Here is a 27,276-nt window from a genome sequence, read left to right on the forward strand (position 1 = left end):
GTGTGCAGAGCTCAATTCATCACAACAGAACTGGAATTCCACACCCTAAAAAAAGTGTGATTTTGGGTTTTGATCTGCTTAACAGAATAAAAACTGCCACTTATGCATGTAAACAGTGGAGGAAATTACAGATGAGGTTTTAATTTGTACTTAATGTTGTGGTATAACTGTCATGTCATTTTTAAGTCAAACTTTCACCTGTAACAATCTGTGGAATCCATGTCATAGTGGCTGTGTGAAATCTGACAGTGCCTCAAATACACTACAGGGTGTGCTATGGCAGTGTTACCGATACTTCATCTATTTTAACACACAGATAATTAAATCACAGCCACATCTCAATGGACTCTTCTCACCATCTCACTGAATCTATTCCTAAAGAGAGATTGCCTCTGCTTCACATCACAAAATATAGGCTGGTCTCTGTAACATGTAACTTTAAGTTATAAACTGTAATCAGATCACCCCAAATAATACTTTGAAAAAGATGTCAGAGACAATTACAGTATGGGAATGTTCTTACAAAGTACAAAGTACATGGTAATGTGGATGGGCATCAATACAGCCATCATCAAATCCCCTACCTAAGACCTCCCACACATCAAAGAAAGTTGGGACAGATGCAAGAGCAATTACATCACATGTGCAGAGCAAGGCAGGAAGTAGGTTAAGTGGAACGCATTCAAACAAACCTTCAATGAAGTTTGGCCAAGTCTTCTCCTCTGGCTCCTCCAGTGAGTGGTCCCAGTCTGCCTCAGGTGAGGCTCCTTGCACTTTGGCCCCCGGAGCCCCTGACAGAAGTGCACGCTCTATGGCAATCGCCTCCAGAACATCCAGGTCCAGTTCCTCTCCTTCCACCTCAGCCTGTGCAGGTGGAGGAGATGACTGCTCCCCAGTTGGACTAACAAGCTGCTTCACCTCAACTATCTCTTCTACCACTACAATTTTCCTCTTCATGGCGGCCTCGTCTATGTCAGGGCTCACAGACTCACAGGTGTCGCCCAGGTGAGGCTGTTCTGCGGGTGTGGCAGTGGCAGAGGGTGTGTCCTCCTTCAAGTCCCTCTTCTTCTCTTCCTTTTGCTTTAAGGCCTCAGACTGAGAGAGCCTTTTCTCTGTGCTGCGCTCTGCTGCCTGAGTGGCCAAATGTTGTGCAACTCTGGGAGGCTCCTCTTGCTTGACTAGGGGGCTGGCCAGTGCCTGAGCTACAGCTGCCTCTACTGTTACTGCTGGTGCTGCTGACGCTAATTCTCCGGCTGCGGGTGCTTCCCTCGCAGTGGAGGATGTTTTTGGTTTCGGAACCTCCCGCTTGATTTTTTCTGCAGAGAGCAGCGCTGGCTCCACCTCCCCTTTGTCTGCTGGGGCCTCAGAGAGCACAGCTGCTGCCTGCCCGATTTCCTCACTGCACATTCTTTCAGGAGTCATCTTTGGAGAAACATTCGTTTCTGTCAGTTCAGAGGCTGTGACAGGGCTGTCTTTAACAGTGGCCTTGGGCAATGATGTAATGTCAGTGGATGGTAATACTTCTGCTGCAGGCAAAAGGACAGGCTTTGTGTTTATAGTCTCTGTTTCTGGTGCCTTAGCCTGTTTTTTCCCTTTCCCTTTCTTCTTACCCTTTGAAGATTCCTCTGCAGCTTTCCCTGTACTTATTGGGGATTTAGTCTCATCTGTGGGTTTTTGGGATTCTGATGGTGGTGCAGAGATCTTCTTCTCAGGTTTGCAGCTTTCTTGTATGAGCTCCACTTGAGTTATTTTTTGCACAGTCACTGTTTCAATTTTGTTGACAAGCATTTCCTCAGATTTCACTGGCTCCATGTGGGGCAACTTAGCATTTAACTCGCCCTTGGGGCATAATGGTCCCTGTGTGATCTTGCTGACATTGCTCTTCTCAACTTTCTCTTTTACTTGTGCATTATCTGGAAGCTCCACTGGGGGCACTGCAGGGATCTTGTCAAATGGTACTGATGCTTCTTTAGAAATAGTCTCAGTTTGTTTAGGGACTCCCTCCTTTGTCTTCCCATCAGTTTGTTTAGGGATGTTTTTCATTTGCTCCATATCTTTATTGATTTTAGTTTCAGCCTTACTTTTCTCTACAGGCAATGTCCCCTCAGACTTTACACTGGTTGACAGCTTCAAAGGCTCTGAGGTAATCACCGTCATGGGTTGGAGGGTATTTTCTGCAACCTTCTCAGGGGGCTTATCTTTAGAGGTTTTTTCCTTCTCCAACTTTGTGTCATGTGGTTCCTCAGCATTGACAGTCTTCTCACCTGGAGATTTCTTTTTCTTTCTTTTTGATTTAGAGCTTCCTTCAGCCACTTGTTTGGTTTCTTTAACCACTTCTGTGGCATCAACATTTTGAGTGGTCAGGGTTGAGGAGTCTTTTCGTGCAACTATAGGATCCTGTACTAATACATTACGGACCTCTTCTAGCACTACTGTCTTGTCTTTCTTGACATGAGGGATCGTCTTCACATCAGTTTTCTCCTGCTTTGTAATAATCTCTGTTACTGTAGTTTTCACAGTAGTTTTTACTTCAATTATTGAGGACTCAGTCTGTGTAGTAGTTTTCAGGGAAACTTCATCAGTTTTAGGTTTTTCTGAGAGATTCACTGAGGTTAGCGTTGCATCAATGGGCTCCTGAGTCACTTGAACTTTGGAGATCTGCTTTACTGCATTAGTGGACATTACTGGCTTGCTGGTGGTACTGTCAGGTGGAGGTTTGGTGGTCTCCTGAGTAACGGTTACTCTGGCAATTTTCTTGGCCTTCTCATGATCTATTTTTGATTCAACTGGGGTCTTCACTTCTGCAGGTTTAATTGATTCCTCTTTCACCTTGGCTTTCTGGCCCTTTTCTTCCTTGACATCTTTATTACCTGGTTTTGTATTGACATGGATGGTGGTGGCAGTTTCAGTAAGACGTTTGGAGGTTTCCTGAGCAGGTCCCTTTTCAGTAGCTGTCTGGGGCTTCACTTTATCAGTTGTAGTTTCAACTGCAGTCTTCACCACTGCAGATTTAACTGCTGAATCCACAATCACCTTTTTTGTCTTCTCTTCTTTGACCTTTGTATCAGGAAGCATTGCGGTAGATGTATTGCTTGTGACCATCTCACTTGACTTCATAGAAGCTTTTTCATCAGCAGTCTTGGGCTTCTCTTTATTTGTTTTGGGAGTAGAAGGTTCAGCTGGCATCTTTGATGTTGCACCACCTGTAGCCACAGCAACAGCAGCCACAGCTAATGGTAGGGCTGTTTTGGAGGATACTGATGTCAGAGTGGTCTGCGATACATCCTGTTTCAGAGCTGCTGTCTGAACAGCGACAGAACCTGGTGCCTTCTCCCTTTGGACCTCAAACACTCCTCTCTCCCAAGATGTTGTTGCTGGCCTCTCACTGCTCACATCTGGCTGATGATGAGAGACTCTTTTCACCCTGCTCTCCTCCATCATCACTGCCTCAGTTCTGAAGCTGTTCCCCTTCCTGAACAAAGGCTCAGGCTGGTCCTCCACTTCCAGTGATGCTTTTGGCTTGACTGGTTCTCCAGCCAGTGGACGACCCCTAAACCTGGGGGTCCTGTCAGAGTAACTTTCTCTTTCCCCAGTCCCCATCATCTTATGGCGGTAGCCTTGACGCTCAGCCAGTGCCTCTTGGTTTTCTACTTCACCTCTGCGTCCTGGCTTGGGAACATAAGATGTAGGACCTTCCACAGATTGGACCCGTGAAGCACGGTGAGCAATGGCTAGAGTGGCCGCTGGCTTTCTCACCCTCTGCAGGGATGCAGGAACAATTTCAGGTGGGAGGCGGAGGTAGTCACGCAGGTAAACAATGCCCTCATTGGTCAGGTACCAGTAGAAATGTCTCCAGGCAAATGTCTCCGTTACATAGCCCCTGGACTTAAGAGACCCCATGGCACGAATTACTTGTAGGTTGCTAACACTTTGGACCTCAGGGTGCTTGATCTGAGGCCTCTTGTCCTTCTTGGCCACCATGACACCATCTCGAAACAGGACCTCATAGATGGCCCTCAGGTCACGCAGAGGCATCAGCATACCAGCAACCATTGTGCTTTATGTCAGTAAACCCTTTACTAAAACTAAAATGCACAACATCAAAGAAAGAGAAATTAGATTGTCTCACGTCTTGTTGCGTGAAAGAATCCAGTGGCAAGACCAGTTGTCACGTGTTTCTTGATTCAATTAGAAAAAAATTAAAGAACAAATCCTTGTAATCTTTTTTCTTACTTTCTCTTCCGGTTGTTTTCTCCTTTGGTTCTGTCGAAGAAAAATAATATTCCTCTGTGACTTAAACAAAGTCAAAAGTTTGCTGTCCCCCCTACATTCAGCGTGGCTGGGAATGAACAGTCTCCGTTCTGCCGAGATGGCAATGACAGAATGGAAGAGAGTCAGCGTGAGTGAGAGAGTGTGAGAGAGAGAGAGAGAGAGAGAGAGAGAGAGAGAGGCACACTTCTCAGTACGGCTCCTCCTACCTTCTCTCTCTATGTCTTAGGAAAAAACTGGCATGGAAAAAAATTCTCACTAAAGTAAACAGTTCAGCAGGGAAGTAGGAGGCAAAGAAAAAAAAAGTGACTGCAATAAATTGATCGGAATAAAGAAAGAGCAAAGTCAAATGAATAAGGCAAAGTGAGTTGAGCACATGTTCTGTAGCTCTGTGACTTTTACGGAGACGCCCACCGACACATGAAAGCACACGCCTCCTATATAATGAACACACACACACACACACCTCTAAACACACACTATGACTGGCTGGCACACACCCATTGGCGTGTCTCACACACACCAGAATGGACTCTTCTAAACAGAGATTAGTTATAAGACAGAGAGCCGACCAGTTGGTGTACATCTATCCACCCCTGGAGCGACTCGCTGTGTATCCATGTAGGATATCATGTACAAGGTGTCTTGTTTTACACATTTCCTGATCGGGTATCACTGAAGAGCTTTTACTCTACACACAAGGTGTGGCTATCAGATATAATATCACACTGTCTTTGAATGTGTAAAGGCTGTTTGAAGAGAAAGTATATAAACCACCATAAATGCATTTTGCTTCTTTTAATCGACAGAGACATCTTTTTATAGGATATGAAAAACAAAGCTGTCATGCCACTTTAATTCACACACTGGTAGTTTGATATCAGGCAGAGCTAATATTAAGTTTTATTCTATTCATATCTGTTTGTTTGGAGGGTCTCCAGGTCACCAAAAGAAGAAAACTACATAGACTAATCAGTGTTTCCCACTGCAGCTCATTAAAGTGATGCAACAGGCTGTAAAGCTCCATAAAGACCTGTTGCTGCTCCTAACAGCTAACATTACGGCTTCATTCCTTGATTTAGCTGGAAACTAAAACTCTTTCTTGCACAACTATATAAAGAGCTGTGCATTATAGCTAACCTTTTCAGCACTCCCAGGAACATGATATCAGATTTCCATCATAGATCACTTTTCTCTTCTGTACATCTGTCTCCCGTTCGTCTCTGTGTGTCAGTGAATGTCCCCTCATGGCCAGGCCAGTTAGAGCCAAACTGGAAAGACAACTGACCATTGTTGGACACAGCACAGGAGCACATGTTCACTCATCTCATTGAAAAGAGAAGGATATACTGGTGGGTAGAATAAGCAGACAGGAACACGGTGATCTAGTTGTGAAATTATAGTGTCGGTGAATGGGCAGCAGTGAAATTATGCATTTGTCCTGCTGCTGTTTTAAACCACACTTTCTGTTACACATCCAAACACTGGGGGAAAACTGTTTTCTTCTTTTTTTGCCATGGCAACAGTCAAATGAAGTGAGCCAGTTCTGAGTAAGACACATATCCGCTTTCAGGGCTGCAGTGGAGCAGGCCATAAATCTGTTGTCCTGGACACCTGGACCACACTGTCATTTATCAGAGCACTATTTGCAAAGACACTGTGATCTGAAACTTAGCACGTTGTCAAGCTTTCATCGGCAATCAACCAAATCAAAAAATACATTAAAATAACGGCTGCTTATTTATTAATAACAGACAGAACACATATTTTTGGCAATAGTGTACTGAACTTCAGCAATGACTTTTACTTAAGCTGTCAAAAAGATCTGTCTTGTTAGACCCAGTGGTGATGCCCCAAGCCGTGACAGTATGTATTCCACTTATAGCAGGTATGCTCTAAAACATCCCATGTTAGGTTATATTATCTTTAGAGGCGTAAAGTTAATGATTCAGACTGAAGGCTGGGAGGAGCTTCCAGGGGAGGAACAAAGGAATTCAGGTTCACTGTATAAGAAAGGAATTCCTCTGTATTACGAAACAAAACTTTCATCATTGACATGCTGCAAATTGCCTGACATTGAAGGAGGGATGATGGTGGTGGTAGCAGGTATAAACTGGTTGTGTTTATGCATGTGTGTATCTAAAAGCTTGGGCTTAGTCACATTAGGTTAGTTCTGAGGCATTTTATCATTCAACCCATTTGATAAAAGCTAATATAAAACAACATATAAGGAAGTTGTTTAAACACAAAAAAACAAATACAATGCAAACTAAGCAAATAAGCCCCAATGATATGCTGATCAACCCTATGTTCAAAACTCAAGCCCAGAGCCATCTCATTTGGGGTAATTTGCATCGCCATGCATGGTGCCTTGGCTCTCTGGGCTGCATATCAGTGGGATTTCATGCACTGTTTATGCACAAAGTGCTCAGTGAACTTCAAACTTCTCGCAGTGACCCTTACTCTGGCTTGAGGCCCAGTCCCTTCAGCCATCCAAATATTAAATATGCCCAAGAAATACTGTATGATTGGGCCTGACAAATCTGTGCTTCTGCCTTTCACACTGACACGCAGTAGTTGTGTGCAGGTTTGAGCCGGTGTTAGCAACTTAAAAATAGACTCTCAGAAGGGAATGGGATGCACGCTCACTATAGAACTAACGCAACTAATTTAATTCAGAGTATAAACAGACATAGTAGCAGCCAACCACAGAGCGGCATGATGTGATTGATTGAAGCAGATAAAGGAGTAATACGACTTTGGGGAAGTGTTTGAATAGTTTCCTGGTTCAGAGCCCACTTCTGCTTCAGAGTTTCAGACCTCCAAGAGTCCCAAAATAGACTTGTCACCACCAACTGATGGTAGCTGGCGACTGGCCCACTGTAAAGGTTTTCTGCTCCGGGGGTCTATTGGTGCTGCACACGTGCCCTCTATTCTGATATCAGATCCAAGCCACTTCCAGGGAAGGCAAAGGTCAGCAGGGCCTTTCTTACCCTCTAATGTATGTGCTTACTTTACTTTAGTCAGTGAAATTAAACCTGTGTCAAAAACGAACAAATGTAGAAATATGTGATGGGTTCCCCTAATGAATAACATGTGTGACATGAGGAAGATACAAATTTAGAGTGAGAAAATTAAACCATAAAAAAAGAAAAAAAAAAAGTACAAAAAGAAACATATTTATTTAGTGTGAAAGTAAAACAAGTGGATAAAACAGACAGGAAGGGATTTGATCATCTTCTTTGCAAGGCAAGTAAGGAGGACGGCCTTTACTCTATTCCAAACCAAGGCTTTCACTTTTGAAGTTGTGACAAGTCATTCTGCAATGTGCAAGGGCCCCCTTTATATCTGGAAGCCTATTTTTTATTTGTGGATATTGTCCTCTGGCTGGTTATAGTTAGTTGGCTGGTGACCCCCCCGTCGGGACAGCTGTGCCCCCTGACAGAACTGACGCATGTTAAACACCACCAACTCAGGAATCTGCTAAAATTGGAGGCAGAGGTTGTCACTACAGTCATTAGAGGCTTTCACAGTAATCACTTTTAATTGATAAATGAACAGATGGTTTAAAAAACTCTTTTTTTGTAAATATTTAAATATAAATGGTGCAACAAAAAACATGCAGTTAATTAGTGGTAAAGAGCACTATGGTGTGTATAAAATATTTATCTTGTCTATTTGCTTTTAACATTAAAAATAAAAACACAACTGATGTCACAAATTTGCAGGTTATGGCCTGGAGGATAAAGAAGCACTATGGCACCTCTTTCTGGAACTGATAAAAGACTGGACAACATGCTTGTCGTAACTGAACCAAATGTGAAAAGCACCTTTTGAAAATGTATCATAATTGCACTTATGTAGCCATGCTAGCTGTCTGTGCTAGTTAGCTGGTGATCAGCTAACTAGCACCACCGGCAGAATGACTGGGCGCTTTAAATTTCATTTTAAACAATTTTGGTTTAGGATGAAATGTCTTAATAACTGTCGAATGAATTGCCATGAAATCTTTTATAGGTATTCTTGGAGCCCAGAGGGTAAAGACTGATGATTCTGCAGATCCTTTGGTTTTAAGTGAATTAGCTTGACAACTGTTGGATGGGTTACCTTGAAATGTATTGCACACATTCATGTTCCCTTCAGGATAAATTACAGTATCTATCTTTTAATCCAACATCATTATCAGGTCAAGACTTCAATTTCAGACTTCAATTTCAGATGGTAAATTTTGCGAGTTAGCTCAAAGCACTGCTGGATGTAGAGTCTTAAACATGCGCACAGTTTAAGGAGGCCAAATCTGCACGTTTGTCATAGTTTTTATCATATTTTTGTCATTTAAGCTGCACAGACCTGAGCAAATGATCGTGGATCCTATCCAATTTCAAGGCTTAAACATAAAGCCTGTTGTATGTTGTACAACTTGCCCTCTGGGCCCAGTTTGTGATTTTGGCCTGTATTTAAACTTAACTTGTTGATTTGACTACTGTAACATGCTGACTGACACATTTGAGGCCTTAATCCCATCCTCGTAGACGCCTTATGACAACCTTGACTGATATTTTTATGAGCCAGCATGAAGGACAGTGTCAATTAGACCTTGAACAGGGAGAGAAAGTGGCCTTTGAAATGCTTGAAGGACAAAGCTGTAGGGATTAACCTCTTGTGCCGACTGGTCTTTGGCGAATCTGGGTGTAATTGGGATGATCTTGTGGGGTTAACTGTTGATGACATGAAGGGAACTATGTGTCCTGTGTGCATAGACAGAAAGTCAGAGATAGGTTTCAGGGGTGGCTAGAAGAGAAAAAAATGCTACATGCTGTGAACTGTACCACCAAACACAAACCCACAGAAGTGCACTAAACCACAAAGTGGCTGCAGACAAAGAAGCACTGTGTATTAGGAGCGAGTGAGCAGAGAGGGAGACTGAGAGGTGTCGTTGGCATTCCTCACACTGCTGCAAAAATAAATAATCAACTGTTCTTGGATAACTGAGGCAACAACAAGGGGCAAATTACGGTAGAAGGAGGGACATTTCTTCTCTCTGTTCAGAGCTGAGGGGCAAGAACAATAGACAAAGTAAGTTCTGAAATCAATCAGCACACTATGGGAACTGTTCTTGTTGCTTTGCCAAACCAAACTTTTCTTGCCTCATAAATATGGAGTTATATAATGCTTATTAAAAGCAACTGTGGAGTAAGACAACCATTGTTTTGTAAAATAAAGTTTGTGTAACTTTGTGTAAAAGTGAAAGAAAAATTTAGCAAAGATTTACTGTACATTTTAGGGAAAGATTGAGCTTCAGCAATAGAAAACTGTGCTGACGTCACAGGTAGAATATCCTACTGTGTGGGTAGGGTGAGAGGAGCCAGCTCTTGGCTTTTGTCTCACCAATGTACGCACAAATGCACACGGAAAATCTATAAACTGATGTGTGCTTGAGGTAAAAATGACAGGCCCTGCTTGTGTTCTCAAATCCAGGAGTCACGGATCGCACTGACTTCTCCTTTTCCAGAGTGGAAAGAAATGAAGTCACAGATTATGCCTCCGTTCGCCCTCCTTACCGACCAAAAATAAGCAGGAGCACCCAAATGGTTTGCCAAGTCCCCTTCATTCTTACTTACTGTCACTCTAACAAGCTTTCTGTCATGGGCTAGTGGTGGAGTCTCTATGTGTCGAACCATACAACGCCCCCTACAGCCTCTCAGACTTGGACAGGAGCCCATCCATGAGGGGGTAAATGGGGCCAGAGTGAAAGCAGGCGCTGTAATGTGACAGATTTGCCGTGTCTAACATTAAAGCATCAACCATATATAGCGGAAACTTTCTGTAGAATTGATGCAGAGGATGCCAAAGTATTCATTACACCAACTTTTTACATCCATTATCCAGCACTTTGTGAATAGGTTACTATTTCCTCCAGCAACATACTATACGCAAAGCAGAATATGTTCTTTCCACTCTGATGTAAAAGTCAATTCAGCAAACAGCCAGTGACTACAAAACTGCTTTGTGTTGTAAACAAGTTCCAGCAGTGAGATCTGGACAGAAAATCTGAACCAGCCCTCGACTCTCTTGTTCTTTCTCCTGTGAGAGCTGTATGCCAGCTCAGCTAAACGGCAGCCAGGCATCAGTATCAAAATGCAGGCGGTGTATTGCACCATTTAGGCACTAGAAAGGTTTAAGTGTAATTGCATAAGACAGATCAATGACATGCTGAACTCCCTATTTAACTCTCTGTGGTCCAAAATGAGGAAAATGAGTTGCTGCGTTCTGAGTGGCCACACCTCTTCATGACATAAACTTATAGCCGACCAATGCTGAGAATCATTCCGTCGCTATATCCTGCTGACAGTCACTTACCTTTTCTTGGGCTGAGCCAGAACCGATCTCCAATGGGATCTCCTCTGTCCTTGCTGCTTTGATCTGACATATTATACACAGGCCTCGGCACCTCCAACAAAACCCAACACCTTCTTTCTGCTTTCAGTCAAAACCACACTGCTACTTCTTCTTTTCACCCCTGTGAGACCCACTGCCCGACCAGCGGATCAACGTGGCATGCAAGATGGGGCTAAAAGAGAGAAGGAATGGGGGGTGGAGGGGTACATTCAGGGTAGGGAGGGTGTTTGTGAGAAAAAAAGAACAAGGGAATCTTTTCATCTCTGGCCCATAAATGCAGAGGAACATCTACACTATAAATCTGAGGGCCTTGCCAGGCTGGACACATCCTCTCCGCTGCCCCGGATACCCTTCCCCATGTCCCATACATCTGAGGGCGCCCACGCTTTATTCCAGCAACACAGAGATACACACTGGACGCCTTGTTTGAGAAGCCTCACAAATTACAGCCAGAGAGATTAAGATGAAGGGTGGGCACTAGAAAAAAAAAAGGGAGGACAAGAAAAATAGACAGAGACAGAAAACAAAAGGCACTATCAAGGCGTCCAAAATACACCCAACAACAACTCGGGTTTTGTCTCTTGGATACTTATTCCTTGGTTTATGGGGAGCAATTAAGCCTTTTGTAAGTTGATAAAAAGCAGCAAGTTAATCTTAGAACTAGAGTCAGATATTAGCAAATCAAAGGGGAAACTGTCCAAACACGAAGAGCTCCAATGCAAATTTTCTTTCAATGTTCGAATGGCAACAGGTGGAACCACATTTCAAGAGCTGTGGGATCACAGGTAACAGCTAACACTGCTGAGTTAACAATTCTGGCTTGTTTCCAATGAAGTCAGTTGACCTTGAAGGGTAAGACAAGGATATAAAGTTAAGACTGAAGTGAACAGACAGACTGTAAAGTGCTGCACTTTGTTCAGACTAATGTGTGAGGAGCTGAACCTGTCAACACATAATCCCACTTTTAATAAACTTTGATGGTTGTGTCATGAACTACACTCTGGTCCTTGCCTTGATCCTTGACTGGAGGAGGCTTAACAAACACGACAAGATAATTAAGTGAGGATTTTCAACAAAGGACCATTAAGTCAGATACACAGACGCCGTAAATGACACGTCTTTGTGTTAAAATGAAATAAATGAAAATCCACACACTGACACACACTGGCTTCAGCAGTCTGAGTTCAATGAATCAAGTGGGAATTTCACAGAGTTACAGCCTTTTACCTTCACGCAGCCTCAGAAAAGGGAAAGTGACTAACTCAGACTGCTAAAGTCTCATATGACCCTCAGCTGAACTTAAAATTACATTTTTGCACATGATGAGGACTACGGACCACAACTCATTCAGTGCACATGTGGCTACATGGGTATTGTTTGAAGACAAACTTCTCTTCCTTAAAGTGTTTATTTATATTAAATGTAATTAAAAATCATGCTTCAGTGGACCCTCACAAAATGGAGCTGCAGTCTGGTGGGTGAGGATGGTGTAAAATGGCCGTAGGGTGTGCCAGGTGTGGTAATGCCAACCAAAAGGCAACAGCATGTTTGCGCCACCCACAGCCTGCTGTGAGCGGGTAAGCCCATTCACTCATTCCCTCAGACTGTGATTGCATGAAAAAGCAGAATCACAGGAGACATCTGGTAAAGATAGTGTCCCACAATGAAAAAAAAAGCTCCGAACAATGACACAAAGTCTTTTTTTTTTTTTAACAAAAGACAAAAAAAACTATTTGAATATTTGCTCCATGAGTCAGCGTCTGCAAACCTCACATGGGTGTGGCCATGCCGGGCTTTGGTTGCTGTGGCAACACAGCCTACAGGTTAGCAAATACCATGTGCCGTCCACGGCTGAGGTCTCGGGGAACGTGGGCTTACTGCTGCTGCCATGGGCAACCAGCTATCAAACAACAAAACTGGACACAGGATCTGGACTCTGGCTTCCTGACCGGCTGCCACAGTGTGCTGGTTTGTATTGTAACCTGAAGAGGTTGAGCTTTATTTTTAGACAGGCATCCTAACATCAGCCTCCAATAAAAAAAAACATACAAACACAATACATGTGCCTCCTCATGCACAAACACACATACTATATTGTATATGTTCCCACACAGACACACAGGAAGGTGATTTATTATCATCCCTCCCATAAAACCCCTCCATCTGGAGAGAATGAATCAGTTGCATTCTTTCTTTCCTCAGAGCGGAGAGAGAAAAAGTGACTGCACGAGCTGCTCCTTTCACAGAAGACAGACTTGCAGTAAACTTACTAAGTGTTTGTAGCTGAGGAAAGAAAAGCCCTATTCTCGCACAGCTTGAGAGTCGAGTCACAGACAGCGTTGACTCACCATCATTATTAATTCTGTAACTTTCTTCAACTGGCTGTCACTGAGCTGAACCACCCACAAGAGGGCTCATGTAACTTAATAATGTAGGAAAGAATCACAGCAGCTGTGGCAGTAAGGGACAACGTGACATTTTAAATTCAGGCTGCTTCCCTTTTCAATGACGCTCTGAAAGATAAGAGATTTTATTTGCGAGAAAGTATCAAGACTCAAGTCTTAAAGCACCCATGTGGAGCCTGAAGTGTGCTTTATCAGATGCAGAAAAACAATCTTTAACTTCACTTCCTCAAATCATTCATTCCAGCAGAGAAAGGCGAGGACAGAGCAACGCCCCAGCAGCAGAACAGACAGGTATGAGGCCTCAACAGAGGAGAGAGCAACAATCCAGCTGCAGAAATAATATGTGATGGACTTAGTGCCTGAACAAGTGTTTTCTTTGCTTTTTTAACAAGTTTTCACAGACATTACAGAAAGTTCAGGAAGGCTCTGGTTGTCTGGAATCACAGCTCCTCTGCAGCAGAGATTAAAAAAAAAAACACACAAAATGTACAAAATGTACCCAACATGTCCTTTCATGCAACAATAAGAGAAAAAAAACATGTAACCCACAACCTGGCAGCCTGTCACAAAACAACGTATCTGCCTGTGACTCAACAACAATAACAATATGTAATTAAGCAGGTACAGGACCTTCACCTAGTGGGTGAAGTGGGATATGAGAATTGACTACTTTGCATCATTGTGCCCACATGGTTCTTGTTTTTCTTTTTTATTGTGAGACTTGATAGAGTCCAAGACATGAGCGCTGGGAAATAATACACCACACCCAGCAGTTACTCCACTGCTGGGTTCATAAAATATCAGGCGATCACTGTTAAGGCACATGTCTGACTTACAATACAGTGGAAGCAATAATAAACACCTAAACTAAACCTCACTATAAAGCGTCCCTTTGCCTTAGCTTAAGAGTTATCAGCTAATCTTATTTTATATAGGCTATTCGTGGATCACCACACCCACAATTCAAGTGTCCTCACTGCTGCAGGAGATGGCATTTCACTTTCCTCTTTACTTGTTCTTATCAGCCACGACTGGATTGGCTCCACATCCTGTTTTCCACTGTGACACCTACAACTAAAACTCCAGCTTTAAAGACAGGATAACAATCTAAACAATGGGCAGGCTTCCCTTCCCAAACTGTAATAAAAACCAGTGAGCCGGGCTTGGTCCAAAATTGAACAATGCAGTGGGTTTATTCACTGCACATGAGTGCAAGCACAAAAAAAGAGCTTGTATATGAATTCCCACAGAGGCAACAATTACAGAAAGAAATGTTAACAGTTTGTCCTTAAGGGCGTGTGGCACCTATGGGGACAAAACAGCAGAGTAACGACAGCCAACAGCCTCTCAGGTTACTCCCCTGACAACTCTGAGAGTTGCTTAATGTTTTTACAGCCTCCTCTGTGGCAGTCTTGGAAACAAAACCACACTATGAGCTTTTAAAGAGTTTACTATAACAAATCCACCAATTAATGTGCTGCTCAAACGAGTTGTGGGACAAGTTGTGCCGCCTGCACAAAATACGCCCTCACAGAGGAAAACTGTATGAACAGTACACTCTTGTGGTAAAACTAACGCTTGCAAGTAATGGCTGTTTCCTTGTGATACACTACAGGCAAATTACATATAATGATATAGTATCAAATGTTTGTATGTCCTTTGGAAAGAAATGCGACCCAGTTTGATTATCTTTCACAATGAGCTACCTCGCTTTGTAAAGCTGCCAGAGCGCCTATGTGAGGTGTGACCAGGTCTCTGCAATAGTAATTACTCACCCTCAGGTGATGAAATGTGAACCAGTGTGCACCGGAGCCACACAAAGGCTACGGCTGAGACATGTGTGTACTATTACAACATTATCCCCAATCCAAACATCACCAGCAAAAAGTTTTGAAGTGTGGAGACATTTTTGCTACTGTATTGATGCTGGTTGACTACACACACACTTACACACACGTTCTTGGCATTTTTGCTTTCTGAGTAAAGTTCAGAAAAACTAAAAGGCCATTGTTTGCCCCTTCCCCACCCTTCAGTCACACTCCCACACAGTCATTCCAGTAACATCCGACTGTATTCATCCTCTTATCATTTTTTTATTTACATTTACTGCACAGCAGATATCAACACGAGCAGACCCTGAACAGAAGCCCACTGACTCTGAAAACACACTGAGATGGTCAGTGGACTTTCACTACAGACCATCTTTTCCATGACACACCTTCAGCTGCTGTTACACTTAAAGCAAAGCAGTGAAGTGACCTGCTCCATTATGGGGGCCAGGCTACACCCAGGTGTTACAGCCCCTCCGTGTTTATCCTACAGGGTGTAAAACATTCCAGGTGTACTTCAGAGAAAAATGATGGCCTGCGAGGGCAAGTCCTGACCCAGCCCTTCAGATTCATGAGAACTGTGAATCATAAAAGCTGTCCTGAAGTCAGTGTGTCAATGTGTTGCAGCATTTCTATCAGTGAACCAGTAATATAACCTTGTCATTAAGAAAAATGTGTTACTTAAGCACTGTCATAAATTTGGTTTCCACATCAAACATTTACTGTCAGTTGAACAGTTGTGATAATTGAAGCTTTATGAAGACATAAAGGCTTTAGTTCGTGCATCAGACAAACACAGTAGATAAGGAAGAAACCAAAAAGGGACAAACATCACAAACATCTTCCCTTTGGTCCTCCTGAGCAAATCTATGTGTGTTTCCTGTGTGTAATTGCATTCCCATGATTCTCCTGTTGCATTAATGTAATCAGAGTACTTATTGGTTGAAAGCTTCAGATGTTCTGGATTATCCTCTCACAAGAAGGAGCACTCACCTGCAAAACAAAGACAGAGAGACACAGAGTATTAGTATGATCAGAGCTGTGGGAAATAAAAACATCAGTAAGCTACGCTATAAGAATATATAATAGTAATAACAGTGGGTAGAGTATGAAGATGAGTAAAATTGATTAAGATTTATAGTTCAGTAAATCTAACAGACACATCAGTTATAGTTAAATCAGCAGAGACAAAGATAAAATGGTCCCCCATGTGTGTTGCATTAGCAGAGCGCGGCAAGAATGAACACGGCCTCAGACATGTGCAAAGACTTCAATCAAACCGGTAAATTTTCCTCCACATGCTGGAACACTCTGGTCTTAATGGCTGTCTGACAAAGAGCTGGATTACATCACCAAGCTTCAACTTTGTCGCCTCTAAACTCATGTCTGCAACAGACTAAGTCAGGATCTGGATCGTGTAAACTGCTGCACAAAGACTGAGGAAGAGAGACCAAAGAGACGCATCAAGAGAGAAACTTAACGGTTGAATATCACCATCTACTGGACAAACAGAAACAGAGCAAGTTCACAGGTTACTGAGGATTGATACTACGAGGGAACAATGACATGACACTCAAAGCTATTTTAATTTTAATTTTTTCAGACAGAGGATAAATATAGAGGGAGAGCACCAGGTGTGGACTGTAAGCACATTTACCTAAGTCTTGCATTTAAGTACAGTTTTGATGTACTTGTACTTTACTTGTGTGTTCCAATTTTCGGCTACCTTACACATCTACTCAATCTGATATCGTACTTTTTAATCCACAACATTAAACTTTATCTAACAGCTGTAGTCACGGGTTTCCTTGCAGATTGTGATTTCATATACAGAACATAATGAATTTATAAAATATGTTAGTACATAAAGCTGTGAAAATTAGCTCCAGTTTGACCAGCTACAACATTAAAATGAGGCTTATATGTTTATGTATTAACAATAATAATAACAGACTAATATAATACTTTTTAATACTATAAAACTTTAGTATTTAGTAACTTTACAGTGCAGAACTTTTACAAGTTTAAAAGTTTCTAAGTGCCTCTACCACCAGGGAACGGTTCCCAAATAGCCCCAACTTCTAGATGAATTCTGTTCTTCACTGTCGCTTTGCTTTTTAACAATTGTAAAATTAAGAAGACAAATTGTGTTTAATATGCTCAAGTGAGAGAACAACTTGACGCGCAACACAGTAAACAGGGTAAAAAAAACACAGTCAGCTTCAGCATGTTCCAGACCTCCTCAGTAACACCACTATTTCAGATGAAAAGCTCAAACTTTACAGCTGTCCTTTAAAACGGGGTCACTCCACTCTGCCCTCGACACTTACCACCCACGTCACTCTGCTACTGTGCAGGACAGACTCCTCATAGGCAGGCTCCTCAACTCCTGGCGCATGAAAGCTGCATATGAGTCCCAACCACCCACCATTATCCCTGCTAGTGTTTCTCGCGTGTAACCAACACTGTGTTAAATCATCACCTTGTGACACTGGTGATCTGAGAAATATCCTGTTCTAAAATAGTAGCTGTCTAACTTTTGGTACGGTTTTCAACAGCTGACTGTCACTGCCTGAGTGTTTATGGTGAATATTTATGGTAAACATTTGACATAATGAGAATTATTCTTATGTTATGGTGAGGATAATAACCTTTTAGTGGGCAGGTTTAAAGGTTTTATGGATTTACATTCTACATACTGCAGCTCATTTTAAATGCTAACGTCTTCTTTTCAGGCCTTCACTCCCTGATGAACAAGAATCCAACTACCTTACCTTACAGAGGATAGGATATAAACACACATATTCACAACTACACTAGAAACAGTTTTGGTGAATATTTTTCAGTGGATGAAGAAGTCTAAGGTTGCAGTTGAAAGCTACTGTCATTATCAATTAATCTGCCAATTATTTATCTCTCAATTCATTGATTCATTTGGTCTAAAAAGAACGTCAGAAGAAGGTGAAATAGCCATCACTATTTCCAAGACCCAAAAGTGACTGCTTCAGATTACTTGTTTGATCAAAAGATCCCATAGACATTCAATCAATTATCAAGTATTTACATTTAAGAAGCTGGATTGGATACTTTTTGTCATAATTATTCAAAAAGCTTGTCAAAAGTGTTGCAGATTAATTTTCTGCCATTGGACTAATCAACAATCCAATCATATAAATATGAATTTCATGGTATATGCTGCTATTAAATTGTGTTCAGGTATGGTTTATGGGAAATCAGTGCACAGAAAGTGACATATCAAAGTGAAGAGAAATAACATTTTAAATAATTTATGCCCTAAACAGCAATAAGTTGTCAAGCAGGAAAAAGCTAGAAACCAACAACAGCTCTTTATCATCTCCACCCTTACTGATTGGACGAGTGTGGAGAAATCCACATTAGTTACTGAAACGTCTTGTTACATCAGTTCCGGGGAACAGTTTCAATAGTTCACTTGAATGCTTGTCTGCTATTTGTTGCAGCAAAGTGTGTAGTTATTTTGTGCAACTCTAATGGTAACTGACATGTGATAACAACTGCTGCCAGAATCACATGTCATGTTTTCATGCCTGTGATTATTAAAAAAATATTAAACACAGAACAACAGGATGTGAGAGGAAGCATCCGGACAGAGCATCATCATCGTCACATTTCCTGAGTGGACAGTCTGCTGCCAGTTAGTGACATTAAAAAATAGTGTGTCAAGGACAACGTGATGTGCCAAGCGAGCGTTATTTTGTTTTAAGGGAAAGTGTTTTCTTGGAACAGCATCCATTCAGCATCAGAAGGAGTGTGACTGTATCATTCATAGAAATATATTTGATTTTAAGGCTGTCTTTTACTTTTGAAAGGGTCTGTCATAGAACATTAAATCTGTTCATACAGACGTCACCATGGCCCTCGATCTTAGCAGTTAACTGGGTGAGGACAATGTTATAACCATAATTACTGAACCAACCCCATCTCACATTGTAGTTTTTATCAGCAGGTGCTGATGAAGCCTGCGAGATGTGTGGTTGACAGTTCTGGAAAAAGCTTCCTCACTTTCTAAATTGCTGCTTTTTTCAGCAAATTCAGTCTCAACTCCAGCACTACGCTTCTGTAAGGACACCTGCAACAGATTTGAAAAAAGAATGATCAAAGTCTGTGAAGCAGAGAGGGGGTGTCCAGGCTTTTAGTCCCTGTTTTAACCACACAAAGCAACAGCAAACCAGAGTTGTTGGTCTTTCGTGTACAGACTGTGTGGACCTGCTCATGCAACAGCACAAAATGCAAAAGGGCTGGGTGAGGCGGAATATAAATCAGACTAAATTCACTCAGTCAAATCAATGGTCTCATCACTCTGAAACAGTGAAGCCAATCACAGTGGCACATGACAACAACAGAAGACTGTCTGGATGATGCAGAGTGGCACAGTCTGAATACACAGCACCGCAAATCTGCAGCCAGAGGAAGATAATGTAGGATTTAGACAATGATGATAGAAATACATTGAAGCCGTTTATATGATGCTAATTTAGTCTTATTTCTACTGTATCTCATGTCATAAATGGTCACATCAGAGTGTAAAATGTGACAAACACCATCTGCACCATGATACATTTCAAGAATGAAACATTGAAAAAAAAGTTGGAAAGGAGGCAATGATACACTTGACTTGATTAATGAGCCACTGAGATCTGACATCTCCCACTTAAACAAACAGAATACTGAGTCATAACAGACCAGTCTGATGTGCAGTATTGCACTGAATTATCACTTTTTAGCAGCCTAGTGATATTTGCACATGATTGAATAATGGTAAACACAGTGGACAGCACTGCGATCTGATGCAACCCTTCTCAAATTCGAGGCTACAGATGTATACAGATGTCCTGCTGCCTTCAGGTGGCTCCAGGGTTTTATTGAACCCCAGAGAAACTTTTCATACAGCATTACAGCTGTGAACAACAAACATAAGTACTACATACTTTTAGACACATGCAGATGGATTTATCAACATTTCTATACAGTGATGGAAACCCTTGAGGTCCATGGCCCGAAATCACCTCTGCAATACAGCATTTGACCGTCCACTAGGGGGTGGTGACTGGAACCTGCTTCTGTCCAACAATAGCAACACCCAAACACACATTTCCACCAGTGCTGGGAACACTTCTAACTGCCAGACAGCCAAACATTCCTGCAGACACACACAGTACAGCACTTCTTCTCTCTCTGTGGGAGGTCTTTGATTCGTGCTGCAGCCTGGTGGAAGCTCAGTGGGAACCTTTCCCACGGTAATCCCAGAGACTGTGACAGCAAAAAGGCCTTTGAGTGAGAGAAAATCCCACCTGTGTGGACTGAGAGTCAGCAGCACGGCAGCATCACACTCAGCAGAGCACAGGAGGGTAATGTACTGCTCAGGCTGCTGAAACAGGGACATAAACTGGCAAATTAGGGAGTTGTGAGACAAGTCAGTAAATCTGAGCAGGGCCTCATGGTCACAGTCAGCATCATTTACTGCTGTTACACGTCTGAAGGTTTAATTCATCTTTAATGCAGCACTATGAGATGAGAGGTTACTGCCGAAGCTCCTCTGTCGGGACACTGAAACAGGAGGTGGTGGTGCATCATTTATGAGTAGTTATGTCTGTGTGGTTTTAGCACTTTGTCTGCAAAGGCTCACTTGTAAGTTAAACAGGGAGTAAGGTAATATCACATCATTCTGTTCATGTGCTCTTATTTCTTCCTATTCTGCCATGACACTACCTCTTGAAACTGAACAAAAAAAAAAAAACATCACATCACTCCGTAGCAGACGTTTGACACATGTAAGATTCCCCATACACACCATGTAAAGCAGTGAAAACACCTATGACCCTAACTCTCAGAGGTGTAGTCTGTCTCCTGTCCCCCAGTGAAAGCACATCAGCATCTGCAGGCCTAACTGTGACTATGTGATTATAAGTGCTGAACATACTTTGTCCAAAGGACTATTGCAATGTATACATCGCTCTTATATTAAGGCTGCAACTGAGTGTTTGAGTCCTCAAATGTAAAAAAGTGTAAAAGATGATACAAAAAAAGGTGGGAAAAAGGGGGCCTCCACTGTGCAGGGATCGTGGTGGACAGTTGGTGTTAAGAACTGTACATGAAAAATGTATTTTACCAAATGGTGATACAGTAACAATTTCATCTTTCAATCTGTGGCAGAATAAAACAATAAAAAAATTAAAAGAACAAGAAAGTAAATACATAGGCGGTACTACTACCGGTGTGTCATTAATGTTTGATTCTTGTAACATGTCGCCTCTTCTTGAAAAGAAAAAAAACAAACTCCTAGGAAAATAATATGTTTTGAGGATTGGTATGAGGACAATAAACCTATAGTCCGCTCTATTACACTACACACAATCATTACCAGCTTTAAAGCATGTTGTCCTGAGCTCCCTGCAAGCACAGACAAGAAAAGCAAACAGGCTACAAAATGTGAATGACACACAAGCACAAGCAATGTGACAAGCACAGAAGACAGAAAGTGCACCATGGAGAAAAAGTATATTGGTTCATAATGCCGTCTCTCAGGGTCTTCTTCACTGAAGAGGAGGACACTTTGGGTTTTGGGATTTCCACTATATTAGCTAGTAACCTTGAGCCACTCTCCTCTAAATACATGTCATGTCATGTTTCAGCACAATTAAGCACAACTGTGATTCTTAAAATTAGGGCTCTTATTATTGTTTTTGACTGCGTGGGACTGGGACCATACCTTACCAAAGATGGTGTTAACATAATATACAGTATAGGGCTGCACCATTATTTTGGCAGATATTGTGATATGAGTCACATTTTCAGTTGGAATGATGGTTTTTGCATTTCATATTTACTGAAAACCTTTACAAATGATGATGATGCTGTTTTTTTTGGGGTCTTGTACCAAACAAGCATGTTCCCTTACATCTGGAGAATAACATTTTTACAAAAAAATGCCCCTGTGATTGTTCTGCAGCTACTGTAATTTTGCATATTTCCTTGGCCATATTGAGATGTTGATAATATTTCATATTAATAACGATAAATTGTACAGCCCTTATACACTACATAGTAATTATGTTTGTTTTTTTTTCTTGATAATTATATTTCTCTTCTGAGTGCCTGAAGTCCTTCTTACACCAGACTGAGCAGCAAAACGTCCACACACGTCCCCTCAGGCTGGACACACACTCAGTTGTATTGTACTGTGTTCAGTGTCTTATAGTTGCAAAATGTCACAGCTGCTGGATGATTTAACAGTTTCAAATTCCTATACATACTCAATTCATGTGCTCTGACAAAGTTACATTTGCAATTATATTAATTCCCAAAAACACTAGTTAATGCATGTGAAACGACTGTGGCCCAACTGATACAGGTATTCTGATGCCAATACTGATATTTGAGAGTTTCAGTAACGACAATTTCTTCACAAAACCCATAGTTGTGTAAATTTTAAATTTTTTCTTTAAGAATTGCAACCAAATATGCAAACATGGACATTTTACAATAAAAATATAAACTCCTCACCACTGTCTGGACAAACTATAGAGCAGTGACATTTTTCTGAATAGATCTCTGTACTTATTTTTATCAGTTATCCGTCGGTCAGGCTCTGTGAGCGTCTACTAGTACTCTTGTATGAGTACAATATCTATCACAGCGCGTGTGATTTTATGTCATACACCGTAAATCAAGATAAAGTGCTTTTTCTTGAGGATCATTAAAAGCATGTCTGTTTCCGGCTAATCCAGTTATCAATGAAGGAGCAGCAACACACTGCTGCAAAAACCCTGTAAATCCAATGTTGCCATAAAAAACAGTCATGCTCACTGAGTTTCAACATTACTTGCAACAGTTCATTGTCATCAGAAACATTAAAAATATAGTTGTACTTCAATGGCACAGCAAACTTTTGACAAATCTTATCTTCCTGCAGGTGACGGCAGATTCAGACACCTGTTACGTGTTTGCTGCTGAGTTATAGTTTGACCCATGTGCAGTTCCACCCACACAAATCCCCTCTCCGTCTGCTCTCCACCTGTATCACTTTACCTCTTGCTTTGGCTACCTGCCTCCTTTCTCTCCTTTCAGCTGCAGTTTTTTGTTTTTTTTTGTTCAGTTATGCACAACAGCGTGGCTTACCTTTGCTTGAGTAGAAGGACTCCATGCTGAACATTTATGGCAACGTCCAAAGACCGAGTCCAGACTTTGGAACAGCAAGAGTGACTAACTCCCTCTCTGCTTTTTGAGATCTCAGTGTGTCACGTCGGATCTGACTTTCTCTCACTTTCTATCTGTGTTCTTTCTCCGCTCTCTCTTTCAAACACGTCACGCTGTGTAGATCAACAGAATGGGAGTCCCCCCCCCACCCTCCTCACCTCCTTCACAGGTCAGAGCCGCCCTTCATAATAATACCTCTGTTCATGTGTGTGCGTGCGTGTGTGTGTGTGTGTTTAGCACTGGAGTGTTTGAAAAAGAGCTAAAATTTCAGAGCAGCAACGAAGGCAAACAAGGGCGTAAAGTTGAAAGGGTACAAAGAACATGAGTGAATGGATAAAATAAAAGTGCTTTGTGTTTCGGCTGCAGAGACAGATGAAATGTTTCATTCATTAATTACAGTCACATCACAGTAGTCATGAGGCTAAATGTGAGGTTTTCATGCAGCTTTGAGTGTATCGTGAGAGCGTGTCAGGGAAATGCACCAAACGTCTCTTGCTCTGCAGAGAGAAAAAAACACCGGGTGACAATCTGACAGAGACAGCAGTCTTTTCTGATTAAAGAGACAACAAGACCACAGAGTCGGGCAGAGGCAGGGGGCTGCAGCATTTAAATGCGCTGGACCAGTGCCACATACTGTAGTCTCAGACACATGGCTTTGTGCCAGCCCTTCTGTAGCCAAAGAGGGGGAGAGTGTGTATGTGTTGCATAATATACAGTAAAGAGAGGGTGTGTATGTCTGCGAGGTGAAAGAGTGTCAAAGTTATATCTAATATATGTACGGATGTCAGGTCATCAGGCTTGCGATGTTGACACTGGTGCAGTTGGATGCATTAAAGCCATTAAGAGTCTAACATGCATGCTCGATTATATCCTGCACGTAGTGTCAATAGAGGCTGCAGTTAAAGTAAATGGCGTTGTGGTTTCACTGAATGTGCTCTATGCAAAGGGTTAATGATTAACACTTACTCTTAAATTGCAGCATAGCACCACACACATTAACCCAACCTGGAGATATCAAGTGGACCCAGGTGAGAGAGCTGCAAATGAGACCTGAAGACAAAGCTTCAGGTACAAGTGACTTATACCGCGGCTTTTTGGATATAGTAACTGTTTTAGAGACGATGAATGGTGACTTTTTTGATACCTGGATACAGGTGAACTCTATGTAAGTGTTAGTTGTACTTTAATTGGACATGAAAGTATAGTCATAAGATGATGAAGGCTTTCTTTGTTCTCTGTCTTCTCTGAGTCTGAACAACCCACTAATCTTCCTGTGAAAAAATCAACACCGCAGCACAGCCAGAACATAAATGGAAAAGCCATCATCTCTAATGCATTTCCTTTATCAACAGCCAGTCGTGTGTTTGTCTATTAGATGTTCTCCAGATACAATAAGGAACTGGTATCTAAGGTGTTTACTTTACATAGACTGTATAAGGTGTAAGGTGATAATGGGTCAGTGTCAGCGAGTGGTGCTGCCCCCAAGTGGCTACAGCTTTAAGAAATTATTTTCTCATGCCAATAAACTCATACAGCATTGTTCCTCACCCACCACCCACTGCTTCCATGACCCTGATGGAATCACCCACTCAACCTCACACACGGACAACAATTTTCACCCTTCGACCAATTAGTCAATACGAGGAAGTGTGTTCCTTTTTCCTTGGCTTCTGTCTGGTCATGTTTGCCATGAGGGAGCTGTTGAGCTGTTGATCAATCTTACTACAATGTGAGGTCTTTCCCCTGGACCTCACCATCATCAAAAATAGTTCAACAACAGAGAGGGGAAACTACCCATGATGCATTTCCTCACAGGGGTGCAGAGATAACTACGTTTCAGGAATGTCCTGAATTGTGTGCAAACTGCTTAAGGCTTTGAGGTGAGGGGTGTGAAACCAGATGCGTAGAGAGCCTGTGACAAAGAGTGCTGATGTGCCAGGTTACATGTGTAGGTTTTGCATGAAATAAAACACGTCAGCTGTACAGTGTACTTTTACAGCCGGCAGGAGAGATTCTGGATTCAGTGCCGGACCACAGCAGTAATTTGCTTGAGAAAGCCTGACACAATAAACAGTCGAGGAATTGGCTATAATTCCCATGTGGTTAAATACAAGGAAAAGTATGAGGAAAGGGTGGAAAGGCTATCCCACAAGTCAACAACAGCAAAAGTCACACAACCCATTGTCCTGTCTCATCTTGTAAAATAGCCCACACAGGACAGACCACACAGACGCCTGATGACCTCCGCAGTTTGATAATAATCACACTATCATCCCATGCCAAGCATTTTCCATCTCCTACTGGAACATTAAAAACATCTAAGGTCAGGCTGCTCCCATTATAGTGAAGAGAAGGTGATGGCAGCTCAGTCCATTTTAATGTTTGGCAGGGGTGGAGGTGCTGGAAGAATTCAATAAATGCTGATGAATCACATGTTGTTTGTTGTAATTTGCTAACCAGTTTCAATATAACACTGTGGACCAAGAAGAGTTCCCACAAGTAACCATATTAGGAGTTTCATTTTAGGCAAATGGGAAAAACATATGAGCTGAGTCCCAATTCAGAGGCTGCTTATAAAGACAGATTGCGTCTCAGCAGCATGACTAGACTGTCCCTTTTCGAATTCAAATGTGGCCGACAAACACAGTCTTCTCTTCCAGGGGCTCCAATGGGTGAATGCTTCGTGGCCCAACCTTTCCCAAGATTAACTGAGCGCTGGTAAAGAAGATAACATGGTGGGAAAAAACGGCATCAGAGAGCCAGCAAGGATTGCAGCTTTAAATATAAGTATTGGGTTTCGGCTAAGGTGAACAGCTGACAGTACAACTGCTGAAAAACCAAGGGCCTCAAGTTTTTGTAAAAGAAAGTTACAAGCATCCAAGGGATGCGACCTCTGAATATTGACTCAGCAATGGTTTCATCAATAAGGGGAGTACACTCCACCTCATTGTCAGTGATAATGAGCATGTATGTTTAGTTTTTGTTTGTTAACTTGACAATGAGGCTATTGCACCTTTAAAAAAAAGTTTGATGTCAGTCCTTATTTTTTGAGTTGTTGTAATTGTGCTGTTTACATTCAGCATTTCAAATTGAAACTGCCAAACAATACTCACTGTGGTGACTCAATGACCCACACATATCACTGCAAAGTACATTTCCTGCTTCTGATTCACCAATTTCTATACAAGAAATCAATCCAACAAACAAACAATCCAAGATACTGAAAATCAAAATTGTCAGCGTTCAAAAAAAGCATTTTAATCACTCTTGAGTTCAGCTGGTTGTCCTTGTCAGACCAGCTGCACTATTAAAACAATGATCAGGAACAAGGAACACTGCATTAAAGTGATGGAAGATAATCAGCACCATGGCAAAAAAAAAACAAAATTCCTTTAAGATGCAGAGGAGGGGCCAGCAGCTCGACAGCTGTCTTAACTTATCAACAAGCAGGCATCTCTGGTTTCATTATCTCCGGAAGTTTGTTATCAACTCCGGAAGATCATTATTTGCGAAGACATTCAACTTGGCATTCCTTGATTGCCAATCAGTGTGTGGTCAGAATGAATGACTCATGTGTATGTAGTCTGAAGTCCTATCATACTTTGAGTCGTTTGTTGACCATTTGTTGATGCATCCTTTTTGATAAAGAAATCTAAACAAATAAACCCAAGACAGACAAGTGACTGTGTCTGAGGATTGGTCAGTGAGTCACTTCCTGTCTGAATTCACATCTAGTTTAAAAAAAAAAAGCCACTCTTTGGTCATCCATCTCAGTTACACCATGAGAAAATTCAACACTGGTTTGCTTTTCCCATGCTTGATTTTAGTTTGGAGAAAAGCACACAGCCATACAATGACTTATCCGCAAGCTTTAAGTCCAAAGAGCCTGCTGCCGATCATTCCTTCAAGTTCAGAGTCCAAAAGAAGTACTTCTTTGCCAAAATGCAGAAACTCATAAACAGTCCTCCCAAATTCTTATCTTATTCTCCTCCAAGCTTTGAGTCTCATCCCAGTCCTCTGACATGCAGCTCTTGTCCAACAGTTTGTTGCCTTTTTTGGCAGCTGGCTGTCTCTGATCAAAGACTGAACGTTTGTGGCCAGAATAACATCACACTTTAGAATTGCAGCCAAGTTGGACT

General features: G+C 41.9%; 1 protein-coding gene across 17 annotated transcripts in view; it reads right to left on the reverse strand.

The window, feature by feature from the left end:
- plecb (plectin b) overlaps nt 1-27,276 on the reverse strand; it is a 126,271-nt gene that overhangs the window by 58,497 nt on the left and 40,498 nt on the right. For 2 of the 17 annotated variants that reach the window (XM_071468847.1, XM_071468846.1), the window contains exon 1: nt 693-6,682. The exons of 10 other annotated variants lie outside the window; for them this stretch is intronic. In XM_071468847.1, the coding sequence (XP_071324948.1) occupies nt 693-4,053 (3,361 nt within the window). In that variant the 5' untranslated portion in view covers nt 4,054-6,682. Of the gene's footprint in view, nt 1-692; nt 6,684-23,059; nt 23,239-27,276 lie in introns of those variants that run through there. 5 more of the 17 variants (XM_071468860.1, XM_071468862.1, XM_071468845.1 and 2 more) reach the window with 5 other exon arrangements.

This window comes from Trachinotus anak, unplaced genomic scaffold (genome assembly GCF_046630095.1).
Source record: "Trachinotus anak isolate AG129_WGS33_773 ecotype Australia unplaced genomic scaffold, CSIRO_AGI_Tana_v1 ptg000032l, whole genome shotgun sequence".
Lineage (NCBI taxonomy): Eukaryota > Metazoa > Chordata > Actinopteri > Carangiformes > Carangidae > Trachinotus > Trachinotus anak.